Source organism: Homarus americanus, unplaced genomic scaffold (assembly GCF_018991925.1).
Source record: "Homarus americanus isolate GMGI-L3 unplaced genomic scaffold, GMGI_Hamer_2.0 scaffold56586, whole genome shotgun sequence".
NCBI lineage: Eukaryota > Metazoa > Arthropoda > Malacostraca > Decapoda > Nephropidae > Homarus > Homarus americanus.
Window position 1 is genome coordinate 360,001 of NW_024730562.1, and position 14,254 is coordinate 374,254.

Below are 14,254 nucleotides of genomic sequence, written 5' to 3' on the forward strand. Positions count from 1 at the left end.
CAACATAAGCTACCACAGGTCATTTAGAGGTCACCATAAGCCACCACAGGTCATTTTAAAGGTCAACATAGGTCATCATCAAGGGTTACTAAGGGGTCAACGTGTAGAGTCACTTCCTCGAGTCTCAAGTGGGTGAGTAAGTTCCTTGACATGGTCCTCCTCCTCCTCTCGTGTCTAGTTGAGTCTTCCCTGATCATCCTCCCTCTCCCCCCCTCTCCTCTCTCTCTCTCTCTCTCTCTCTCTCAAACATGATTTCATCGTCTCTTTCGCCCTCTGTCTGATCTCGAGATGAAAGAGGCTAGGACGAGAGAGAGAGATATATAATAAGAACAGCGAGGTGGAGTGAGATAGTAGATGAGATAATGTGAGATGGAGCGAGATAACGCGAGACTACTGAAGAGAAACGAAGAGACGGGTGTTGGATAAGTTTGGGAGAGAGATTGTCAAGGGGATATGGGTTGGGGAGGAGGGGTTGTGGGGAGGACAGTGGAGAGGTAAGAGTGTGTGGGGAGGATATTGGATAGGAAGAGGTGTGGGAGGATAGCGGACAGGAAGGAGTGTGGGGAGGATAGCGGACAGGTAGAAGTGTGTGGAGAGGATAGCGGACAGGTAGAAGTGTGTGGAGGATAGCGGACAGGTAGATGTGTGGGGAGGATAGCGGACAGGTAGTAGTGTGTGGGGAGGATAGTGGACAGGTAAGTGTGTGGAGAGGATAGCGGACAGGTAGGAGTGTGTGGGAGAGCAGCTACCAGACACCTGCCTACCTACCTGAGGAGACCATGACGCGCGGATGACACCTGTGTGCGAGATAGAGTGATGGCACCGCACCTCGGTGTCAGGAGGGCCGGCGGCAGGTATCTGGTGCTTCATTAGCGACTACATGATGGGCGGGGATGGGGTGGGTGGGGTGGTGGGTTGGGTGGGATGGAGTACAGGGTAGGGGGGTGGTGGGTGTAGATGGTGGTGTGGTGCTACGGGTGGTGGGTGTATGTGGTGGTGTGATCGATAGGTGGTGGGTGCATGGCGTCACAACAGTTACCAACAATCTATACTATACGTGGGTGGGAAGAGAAGTTCAATGGTGGGTGTAGGTGGTGACTTTACACTACGTGGTTGATATTCTTGATACAGTAATGGTCAGGTAGTGGTGCAGGTGGGTGGGTGGGGGCGATACGAATGACAAATGATGCAGGTGGGAGAGTGTAGGTGGGGGTAGTAAGTGGGAGACGATGCAGGTGGGGAGAAATTAGGTGGGAGACGGTGTAAATGGGAGAGAGGGGCCAGCGTAAGTGGGAGGAGGTGGGTGATGCCAGTCTCACAAGGAGTTACTTGAGAAACTTAGCTTGTGTCAAGTTAGTGCCCTGAGGAGGAGCTAACCTTCCAGCGACCTGAGGACCAGCTGGGAGGGGGGTGGGAGGAATTAGGAGGAATTAGTGAGTGTTGGGGGTACATGGGGAGGTTAGTGAGTGTTGGGGATGGAGAGAGAGGAAGGGGAGTTGAAGGGCTGGTGAGGAAAGGGAATGAGAGGAGGTTGGGGAAGGAAGGGCGTTGGGAAAATTGAAGGGAGGTATGGACGGAAGGGGAGGTTGAGGAGAGAAGGGAGGTTGGGAAGGGAGGCTGAGGAGGGAAGGGAAGTTGGGGATGGAGCTGAAGTGGCTTAGTAGAGGAGATGCGGCGTGACGTAGATTAGACGAGGGTAGAGAGAGATCATGAGGTCACTGCACGGGGGCAAGATAAGGTCACATCAGATCAGAGAGCGAACGTATGAATATAAGTTAAAATTATTTATTTTCCTCCGAGTAAAGGATATAAACTCAATCACACTTAGTCACCTTAACAAGATAACGTATTTCGTTATAAATATTACGAATAGAATTATAACATGTAAAACTCTCTCTCCTTTCCTCTACCTCCTCTCCTACCTCCTCCTCCTATCACCCCCTCCTACCTCCTCTCTCTCCTACCTCCTCTCCTTCCTACCTCCCTCTCCCTCCCTACCTCCTCTCCCTCCCTACCTCCTCTCCCTCCCTACCTCCCTCTCTCTCTCCTCCTTCCCCAAAAATAAATTCGAGCCTGGAAAAAATTCGAAGAAACTCTTTTTTTCCATATTTAATAAGAACTTCCATTAAGAGATGTGTATAATTAAAAATGAAAGAAGATAAATATTATTCATTTTAATACACCTTCATTCACTCCATTACCAAGATGAGTTTATGGAAATTTATGAATCCCATTTTCTCTTTTGTTTATTAATTCTCGTGTTTTTTTTTTCTTAATTATCTCTCTTATTTATTATTCTCTGGTGTTATTTAATTCCAGTTTCTGTATTGGCGATGAATTTTTTTCTTTCTTTTATTATTATCTGGACGTTTATGTTTTGTTTTGCTTCTGTTTTTTGTTGGATTATTTGCTTTTTGTTGTTGTTGTTAGAAGATTATGTTGTACTGTGTTGGGTTGTGAAGGTTATTGTGTTGTAAGGGGGAAGGGGGGGATGAGCAGTGAGGGGGGTGAATGAGGAGGGAGGATGGGCAGTTAGGGGAGAGAAGGAAGGGAGAGGCACTGGAACGAAGGGGAAATGAGGGGAAAAGGAAGGGGAAGCGAGGGGGAAAGAGGGGATAGAAAGGGGAAGAAGAAATACTTGTTGCCAGCAGGGGTGATAGTAGGGGATATGATGGTGATAGTGAGGCAGATGAGGGGTGAGTGAGGCAGATGAGGGTGATAGTGAGGCAGATGAGGGGTGAGTGAGGAAGATGAGGGTGATAGTGAGGCAGATGAGGGTGATAGTGAGGCAGATGAGGGTGATAGTGAGGCAGATGAGGGTGATAGTGAGGCAGATGAGGGTGATAGTGAGGAAGATAGTGATGCAGGAAGAGGTACAGTGTGTGGGACAAAGTGGCTGTTAAGTATAAGTACAAACTTTAGTCCTCTTGGGAATTAGGTAGTCCCGCTGTCTGGTATTGGCTGGTCTTAATGCCACGACTCCCCGCTAACCGCCCTGCCCTCCGCCCAGCACCGCCCCGCCCCGCCCGCCCCGCCCCGCCCCGCCCGCCCCGCCCGCCAGCACTGCCTCGCCTCGAACAACCCATCGCCCCATCGTCCCGACCAACCCCCATCCTGCCCCATCGTCTGACCAACGCTATCCTGCCCCCATCGCCCCGTCTAACCCCATCAAAACCGCCAACGCCCCACTCCATCTCTGCCCCGCCCGCCCCCACGGCCCCTTTCCCAGATCGCTTGAAGTTTTGATGAGGCTATCGACAGCTTTCACGCCTTGACGCTTGGACATTTACCCCTTAGTTAGAGAACGTGGAAGTAGGTAGGGGGTGTGGGAAAGGTGGTAGGGGTGTGGGAAAGGTGGTAGGGAATGTGGAAGGTGGTAGAGGGTGTGGGAAGGTGGTAGGGGGTGTGGGAAGGGTGGTAGGGGGGTGTGGGAAGGTGGTAGGGGTGTGGGAAGGTGGTAGAGGGTGTGGGAAGGTGGTAGGGGGTGTGGGAAGGTGGTAGGGGTGTGGGAAGGTGGTAGGGGTGTGGGAAGGTGGTAGAGGGTGTGGGAAGGTGGTAGGGGTGTGGGGGTGGTAGGGGGCGAATAAGTAGGTAGGGAGTGGGAGGAAACGACAAGTGTCATTAACTCAAAATTAAACGTCAACCCACCCGCCACCTGTCTGTCAACCCACCACCACCTGTCAACCAACTACCACCTGTCAACCCACCCACACCAGCCAATCACCACCTGTCAACCCACCCATCCACCACCTGTCAACCACCCATCCACCACCTGTCAACCACTCACAACCTGTAAACCACGCTACCTGTCAACCCACCCGCCACCTGTCAACCCACCCGCCAATTGTCAACCCACGCGCCATATGTAACCCACCCGCCACCTATCAACCCACCCACCCACCACCTGTCCCCACCCACCCACCACCTGTCAACCCACCCACCACTTGTCAAACACACCCAACCCTCCTGTCAGACACCGCCCTCCTGTCAGACACACCCCGCCCTCTTGTCAACCCACCGCCCTCCTGTCAACCCACCCACCATTTGTCCACCCACCACCTGTCAACACACCCACCTCCTGTCAACCACACCCGCCACCTGTCAACCCACCCATCAACCCCACCCACCACCCGTCAACCCCACCGCAACCCGTCACCCCACCCGCAACCCGTCACCCCACCCGTCAATCCACTCATCCTCCTGTCAACCCACCCACCCTCCTGTCAGCCACCCCACCCTCCCTGTCAACCCACCCATCCTCCTGTCAGCCACCTGCCAATACACCCACACCTGTCAACCCACCCATCTCCTGTCAACCCACCCATCATCTGTCAACACATCCACCACCTGTCAACCCACTCACAACCTTTCACCCACCCACCACCTATAACCCAACCACCACCTGTCAACCCACCTACCCACCCCGGCCCTCCTGCGTATTATTACCATGGCCACCAAAGATGCCGACTGTTTCACTAGACGTTCACGAGAGTCTTGGAGGAGTCTCTCTAACCTTCCTCTCCTCTCCTCTCCTCATCTTCTTCCTCTTCCTTGTTTCGGCTCACTGAGATTTACTTCCTGATTTTTCGTCTTCTTTCTCCTCACCTCTTTTGTATTTCTAATTTCTCTTTGGTCCTTCCTTCCTTCCTTCCTTTCCTTTCCTTTCCTTCCCTTCCCTTTGTTTTTCTCTTGCTTTCGTATTTCTCCCGTGGGTCTTCTTTTAGTCCGTCCGTCCGTCCGTCCGTCCGTCCGTCCTTCTTCCTTCCTTCCTTCCTTCCTTCTTCCTTCCTTCCTTCCTTCCTTCCTTCCTTCCTTCCTTCCTTCCTTCCTTCCTTCCTTCCTTCCTTCCTGCCTTCCTTGTGAGTTCGTGGCGTATTTAGTCTTCAGTCGATGGGTTGTCGCAGGTTGTGTAGTATAAGTTTATATTGTGTATCAAAGCGGGTTATGACTTTCCCCTTCATCATCTCCCCTCTTTCTCCCCTCTCCCCTCTTTTTTCCCTCTCTTCCTTCTCCCCTCTCTTCTCTCTTTCTCCTCCCTTCTTTCTCCTACACCACTTTCCCTCTCCTCCTCCTTCCTCCCTTTTCTCCTCTCCCTTCTTTTCTCCCACACCTCCCCTCTCTCTTCTCCACCACTATTATCAGCCTGACGCCTCCCCCCTCCCTCCTTCATCTCGGAGAGTCAGATAACCAGGTCAACCCGCCGCCTCAGGATTGTCTGGCCATTGCGATGTGTTTACAAGACTGTTCATACCTGTTGTCTTCACCCCCCGCTGCTTCCTAGTTGGCCTCAAGTAACCAGACACCTCTAGCTGGTTTGTCCGGACTTTGCTTTCCGGACTTTACCTGGACTTTACCTTGGACTCGCTATCAGGTACACATAGACTTAATTATGCTTCCCTGGACTAGCATTCTCGGGGCTCACCTCTCCTCCTCTCCCTTACCTGAACATTGACCTACCTGTGAAGACCTGGTGTTGTTGGCTCTCTGCAGCCTAGTACACACACACACACATACCATACATACACATACTTATAGTATCACAAAAAGTGTACCAGTGATGGGCGTGTTGCTTGTGTGTGTGTGTGTGTGTGTGTCATTCTCCCTCACACACTCCTGCCCATCCTTTCTGTTGTCTTTCCTCTTACCTCCATTTCCTCTTTCTTGCTATATATTTTCCCTATCTCTTCCTTCCTCACCTTCCTACATCACCCTCCTTTCCTCTCTCTCTCTCCTTTCTGCATCTCCCTCCTGCCATCCTTCCCATCCCTCTACTCTTCATCCTCCCTCCTCCTGCTTTATCCTCTCCCCCTCTACTACTCTACATTTATTTTATCATATCTGGACCAGTAGGTGGACTAACACACGGACGGCTTCACTCCTGATAAAGCTAATTTCGCGTTCCTCAGTAGAGTCACTCAGCTTAGCGAAATATATATATATGTATGTGTGTGTGTGTGTGTGTGTGTGTGTGTGTGTGTATATTATATAACATTTCAGTGTCATAGTGAATGATGCTGTACTCTTTATAATTAATGTAACCTCAACAAACATCCCCCCCAGCCTACCTCTTACACACACACACACACACACACACACACACACACCTAATGTCCCCCCTGATTACCTAATATGCAGTCTCTACCTAGCGTCCCTCTAATGTATATCCGTTGTATAGCATACCACTCCAGGCTCAATCTGCCATACACTACACCCTTAGTATACTGCTCCATACATTACCTGTGTACTGCTCACTATACATTATACCCATAGTATACTGCTCCCATCTGCTCACTATACATTATACCCATAGTGTGCTCACTATACATTATACCCATAGTGTACTGCTCCCCATACATTATACCCCACAACATATACCCAACCCCATACACACCCAACAACACACATAGTGTACCTCCCACTATACACTTATACCCATAGTATACTGCTCTATACATTATACCCATAGTTACTGCTCACTACATTATACCCCATAGTGCTCCACTATACATTATACCTCTCCCCACACATTATACCCATAGTTCTCACTACATTATACCCATAGTGTCTGCTCCACTATACATTATACCCATAATGTGCCCACTACACCCATAGGTACTGCCCTTATACCCATAGTGTACTGCTCCCTATACATTATACCCATAGTGTACTGCCCCCACTATACATTATACCTTAGTATACTCCCCACTACATTATACCCATAGTGTACTGCTCCCACTGTACATTATACCCATGTACTGCCCCCACACATTATACCCATAGTGTACTGCCCTATACATTATACACCCATAGTACTGCCCCACTATACATTATACCCATAGTGTACTGCTCACTATACATTATCCCATAGTGTGCTGCCCCCCTATACATTATACCTTATATACTGCCCCATACATATACAAGTGTGCTGTCCACTTATTATACCCATAGTATGCTGCCCACTATACATATACCCAAGTTACACAACCATAGTACCTATACACCCCCCCCACCATAATGTACTGCCCCCACTATACATTATACCCATAGTGTACTGCTCCACTATACATTATACCCATAGTGTACTGCTCATATACCCAAGTCCCCAAAAATCCACTATACATTATACCCATAGTACTTCCCGTACTGCTCACTACATTATACCCATAGTGTACTGCCCCACTATACGTATACCCATAGTGTACTGCCCCCATTATACCCACATAGTGTACTGCCCCCACTATACATTATACCCTGTACTGCTCACTATACATTATACACATAGTGTACTGCCCCCACTATACATTATACCCAGTGTACTGTCACTATACATTATACCCATGATGTACTGCCCCCCACTACATTATACCCATAGTGTACTGCTCCACTATACATTATACCCATGTTTAACCAGTGTACTGCTCCACTATACATTATACCCATAGTTTGCTGCCCCACTATACATTATACCCACCAGTTACTGCCCATTATACATTATCATTATGTGTACTGCTCCCACTATACATTACCCAAGACTCCATACATTATACCCATAGTGTACTGCCCCACTAACATTATACCCATAGTGTACTGCTCCACTATCAACATACGTCTGCTTACATTACCATAGTGTACTGCTCACTATACATTATACCCATAGTGTACTGCTCCCATAAATTATCCCCACCACTATACATTATACCCATAGTACTCCCCACCATACATTATACCCATAGTGTACTGCCTATACATTAATGTACTCACTACAAACTGCTTCACATACATTATACCCATAGTGTGCTCTCACTATACATTATACCCATAGTGTACTGCTCACTATACATTATACCCATAGTGTACTGCCCCACTATACATTATACCCATAGTGTACTGCTCACTATACATTATACCCCATAGTGTACCCCACTATACATTATACCCATAGTGTACTGCTCCACTATACATTATACCCATAGTGTACTGCCCCCACTATACATTATACCCATAGTGTACTGCTCACTATACATTATACCCATAGTGTACTGCCCCCACTATACATTATACCCATAGTGTACTGCTCCTACATTATACCTAGTGTACTGCCCCCACTATACATTATACCCATAGTGTACTGCTCACTATACATTATACCCATAGTGTACTGCCCCACTATACATTATACCCATTGTATTGCTCCCCACTACATTATACCCCATAGTGCTGCTCACTATACATTATACCCATAGTGTACTGCCCCCACTATACATTATACCCATAGTGTACTGCTCACTATACATTATACCCATATGCTGCTCCACTATACATTATACCCATGTGTACTGCCCACTATACATTATACCCATAGTGTGCTGCTCCCACTATACATTATACCCCATAGTGTGCGCTCCACTATACATTATACCCATAGTGTACTGCTCCATATACATTATACCCATAGTGTACTGCTCCCACTATACATTATACCCATAGTGTACTGCTCCCACTATACATTATACCCATAGTGTGCTGCTCACTATACATTATACCCATAGTGTGCTGCTCACTATACATTATACCCCATAGTGTACTGCTCCCACTATACATTATACCCATAGTGTGCTGCTCACTTCATTATACCCATAGTGTACTGCTCCCACTATACATTATACCCATAGTATGCTGTCACTATACATTATACCCATAGTGTACTGCTCCCACTATACATTATACCCATAGTGTACTGCTCACTATACATTATACCCATAGTGTACTGCTCCACTATACATTATACCCATAGTGTACTGCTCACTATACATTATACCCATAGTGTACTGCTCCACTATACATTATACCCATAGTGTACTGCTCCACTATACATTACCCATAGTGTACTGCTCCCTATACATTATACCTTAGTGTACTGCTCCCACTATACATTATACCCATAGTGTACTGCTCCCACTACATTATACCCATAGTGTACTGCTCCCACTATACATTATACCCTTAGTATACTGCTCCCACTATACATTATACCCATAGTGTACTGCTCCCTATACATTATACCCATAGTGTACTGCTCCCCATATATTATACCCATAGTGTACTGTCCCCTACATTATACCCATAGTGTACTGCTCCCACTATACATTATACCATAGTATACTGCTCCTATACATTATACCCATAGTGTACTGCCCCCACTATACATTATACCCATAGTGTACTGCTCCTACTACATTATACCCATAGTGTACGCCACTATACATTATACCCATAGTGTACTGCTCCCCACTATACATTATACCCATAGTGTACTGCTCCCACTATATTATACCCATAGTGTACTGCTCCCACTACATTATACCCATAGTGTACTGCCCCACTATACATTATACCCATAGTGTACTGCCCCACTATACATTATACCCATAGTGTACTGCTCCCACTATACATTATAACCATAGTGTACTGCTCCCACTATACATTATACCTAGTGTACTGCTCCCACTATACATTATACCCATAGTGTACTGCTCCCACTATACATTATACCCATAGTGTACTGCCCCCACTATACATTATACCCATAGTGTACTGCTCTACTACATTATACCCATATGTATGCTCATATACGTACTGTCCCACTATATTATACCCATAGTGTACTGCTCTACTATACATTATACCATAGTGTACTGCTCCACTATACATTATACCCATAGTGTACTGCTCCCCACTATACATTATACCCATAGTGTACTGCTCCCACTATACATTATACCCATAGTGTACTGCTCCACTATACATTATACCCATAGTGTACTGCTCCCACTATACATTATACCCATAGTGTACTGCTCCCACTATACATTATACCCATAGTGTACTGCTCCCACTATACATTATACCCATAGTGTACTGTCTCCACTATACATTATACCCATAGTGTACTGCTCACTATACAGTATATACCCATAGTGTACTGCTCCCACTATACATTATACCCATAGTGTACTGCCCCACTATACATTATACCCACAGGTAGTTCCCACTATACATTATACCCATAGTGTACTGCTCCCACTATACATTATACCCATAGTGTACTGCTCCACTATACATTATACCCATAGTGTACTGCTCCCACTATACATTATACCCATAGTGTACTGCTCCCACTATACATTATACCCATAGTACTGCTCCCCACTATACATTATACCCATATGTACTGCTCCCACTATACATTATACCCATAGTGTACTGCTCCCACTATACATTATACCCATAGTGTACTGCTCCCACTATACATTATACCCATAGTGTACTGCTCCCACTATACATTATACCCATAGTGTACTGCTCCCACTATACATTATACCCATAGTGTACTGCTCCCACTATACATTATACCCATAGTGTACTGCTCCCACTATACATTATACCCATAGTGTACTGCTCCCACTATACATTATACCCATAGTGTACTTCCACCGCCGATATAACCAAAGATGGCGGCCTGACTGGGTTCATTAGGTCGGTAAATGGAATCTACGACATATCAGTGTCAGACAGGGAGGTCGGGCCACCGTGGTCGGCTCTTCTTAATTTGGTGTCGGGCCGAATTTTGTTGGTCATTATCCTCCTCGGCGGCTCTCAGGGTCTGGTGGCTGTTTCCCTTTGTTTCTGGTGTGTGTGTGTGTGTGTGTGTGTGTGTGTGTGTGTGTGTGTGTGTGTGTGTGTGTGTGTGTGGGTGGGTGGCGGGCGCACGCGCACTCTACCACTACCTCTCACCCCCACTACTCCTCCTCACCCCCACTATCCCTCACCATCCCTACTCACCCACTAACCCCACCTTACTACTCCACCCCCCCACCCTACCCTCACAACCTCCTCCCCCACCCTACCCCCTCACAACCTCCTCCCTCCCTACCCCCTCACAACCTCCTCCCTCCCTACCCCCTCACCCCCACTACCCCGAGATGCCTTGACAAATTAGCCTGACCAATGGAGAAACAGGCACCTGCACCTGATTAAATTCACCTAATTGACAGCATTACGCAACCTTGTTATTATCTCAGTGATGTATTGTCGTTCGCTGCCTCAACCACGTTATTACCATCTTGTCACTTGTGCCAGCTCCAGAGTGCCACTTAATATACGTCTGGCACTTCAGAATACACCTGGCACTTGGGGGCATACATTACTCACATTAGAATATCACCCCATGAGCTCCAAGTCTACCTGGCGTTTGTAGGGAAGATAAAATCAGTTATTTGAGGGCAGGCCTTGCGCTTGAGGGTATCACTGGTTGCTTAAGGGCAGGCTTAGCGCTTGAGAATAACACTGGCTGCTTGAGGGAAGGCCTAGCGCTTGACCTGAAGCTGACTTGACACATCACCATTGAAGCTCAGATCGTTCAGGTCTGTGGTTCAAGGCCGACCTGAAATTGATTGAATCTCAGATAGGCAAGGAATATCTTCATTCTTTTAGTTAGTGCAGGAGTATTGACAGTGGTGTCTCAGTTCTCTACTACTGTGTTTAGCCAGACCAATACTTACACAGCCCCGACCACATCTTTGAGTTGGTGAGTAAGTGAGCGGAAGAACGAGAAGCGATGTTGGCCTGTTTGTCTTGCGCGCGCGCGCGTGGTGTGTGTGTGTGTCTGTTCTCCCATCCGTGGCAGCCGGGTAAAGAAGAATGAGAACAGATCCGTGTTTGTCTTTGTGTGTGTGTGTGTGTGTGTGTGTCTGTGTCTGTCTGTGTCTGTCTGTCTGTGTCTGTCTGTTCGTTCGTCTTGCTCGTCGCTAAGTTAGAGGTGGGGGTATTATTGGCAGGTGTACAGTATTGATTAATTTTGGCTGGAGGAGGTAAAGTTAATCACCTGGCACTGAAGTAACATATTTCATGTGACACTGAATGTAATAATCTATTTCAATATTGCATATTTTATTAGAATTGATATTAATAAATAAACTTGATGCTGAGAGAGAGAGAGAGAGAGAGAGAGAGAGAGAGAGGTGTGTGCTCGGACTTGTAAACGCTAAGGGGCGGGGCTACCTATTTAACATGAAGGACCTATTGTTCAGGTGACGTCATGCCAAATTTGGGTGATATGTAAACAGTTTTAATTTGCAATGATTGAGGTGAGAATGTTGCAAATGTTCAGTGAGACCACAACACCCTGATCCCATTACCTGGTCACCTGTTACAATAAAACCTAGAGTCATCAGGATAATTAGAAGGCAACTCACAGACGTGACTCCACACAAAGCCTCTGTCCAGGATTTGAGAAATATATGGACTGTTCTGCTCACATCACTGGAACCGATTTGTCTCGAGTATTAATCACTTCACCTCTACTGCTGACATCTGGAAAACAAAATCAACATAATTACGAGAATGAAGCCACTCCCCTTCACCACAGCCCCAGGAATATGCTTGAAGAGCTGGCGGAATCTCGCTGTCCACTCTCGAGTCTCGAGTCGCGGCCTTTCCCTTAAGAACACATTATAAATCGTTTGTACCAAACGTCATCCAGATAACTACTTCATTACAGCTTAGGAGCTGAGACAAGCCCTTCTCAGAGGGAAGACTACAGCGCCAGGAGAAGATGGCATTCCCTATAGGACTCTTCTTCACCTACTGTTAAACGTCCTCCTGCATCGTCTCATAGGTCCATTCCAAAGAGGGACAGAACGGATTGCCAATTATGTTGACATCTGCTTGCAGGCAGCCTTACCTGAACGCCTACAACAACTCATCACCGCCCTTCAAGAGAAAACGAAAGTTTACCTCGCTACCCACACCACCACTCAACCCATCTACCTCAACGGCAATGACCTCGAAATCTGTCAGCAATACCAGTACCTAGGTGCTCCAATAACCTCCTGTACCACCCCTCGAGGCACTACTTCTCTCACTTGTCTTGGCACACTACGAGGTGCGAGTTCCACTGTCTCATTCCTTACAATCACGACCAGTCAACTTTGTCTAAAACTTGGGGTGTAACTACCCTACGAGGCGAGAGTCTATGTAATTCAGTTTGACGGCCGGTTCAGTGTATATAGGACTGCCGTCCCAATGTAAGGGGCGTAAAAAAAAACTGATGCTGTATTGGTGTTCCTATGTCGCTATATACAACACACACGAATATTTTATTTTATAAGATATCACTTTAACCATAACAAGTCCTGCATTATTACAACAACACCTGGCTTTTGTTTACATGTCTTTTGTTTATGTATCATTCACCTCAGTAATTCCCACACCACAACAATAACTCGTGGCTTTTGTTTACTTTCCAGGGAGTCTGCAGATCAGCACCAGCACGGAGGAAGATGGCGGGAAGTACGAGTGTGTAGCTGAGAACGAAGTTGGTACCGCCTTCAGTAACCTCGTCAGCCTCTACGTCAGGGGTGAGTACCTATACCTGTGTCTCACGTCATCCAAGAGCTCGGATTGGTTAATTGGTTTTGAGTAAAGGTTACTTTTTTTTCTAGTATTTATTTCTTCGTGTTTTTGGGACGTTCCAGTACCATTATAGGATACCCCAATTGTCATCCTTAACGATCTCAGAGGATGCTTTGGCCATATCCTACGACGATGGTGGTGGTGGAGCAAGGGGTGATGTCTTGGAGGGATCGTGGGATGTTTTTTTTCATTTCTGACCCTTCCCCCCCACCTCCCCCTCTAGGATGTCATAGGTTAAAGCCTCTTAATTTGCACTCCCTTGAGAGACGTAGAGTGAGGGCCGACATGATAGAGGTGTATAAATGGAAGTCAGGGTTAAACAAAGGTGACATAACAAAGGTACTCAAACTATCCAACCAGGAGCGAACTCGTAACAATGGTTTTAAATTAGACAAATTTAGATTTCGGCGTGAAATAGGTAAACACTGGTTTGGAAACAGAGTAGTGGATGAATGGAACAAGTTACCAAATATCATCATTAACTCGAATACGCTGGATAGCTTCAAACATAGGTTGGATGCTTATATGAGCAATAGGGGTTAGGTATAAACGGGACTGTCCAGTATGGGTCAATAGGCCCGCTGCAGTTTCCTCCATTCTTATGTTCTTATATGGTAATCCTACAGAAGGCTGTCTTCTCTTGAGTTTAGGATGTTTCTCTGGTCCCTTCTCCTCCTCCTCCCTCCCCCTTCCTCCCCTTTCCCTAGGATTTATTCAGTTAATCCTATGCTGATGGTGAACCTGGAAGGATTTTAATATGATTTTTTTTTTTTTGGGGGGG

At 46.8% G+C, this 14,254-nt stretch overlaps 1 protein-coding gene across 1 annotated transcript in view; it reads left to right on the forward strand.

Moving 5' to 3' along the window:
• Nucleotides 1-14,254, forward strand: part of LOC121867020 (tyrosine-protein phosphatase Lar-like) — a gene marked incomplete at its 3' end in the record, with an annotated part of 225,917 nt that overhangs the window by 74,336 nt on the left and 137,327 nt on the right. Inside the window, 1 exon segment of the mRNA XM_042366766.1 lies at nt 13,308-13,418. Within this exon segment, the coding sequence (XP_042222700.1) occupies nt 13,308-13,418 (111 nt within the window).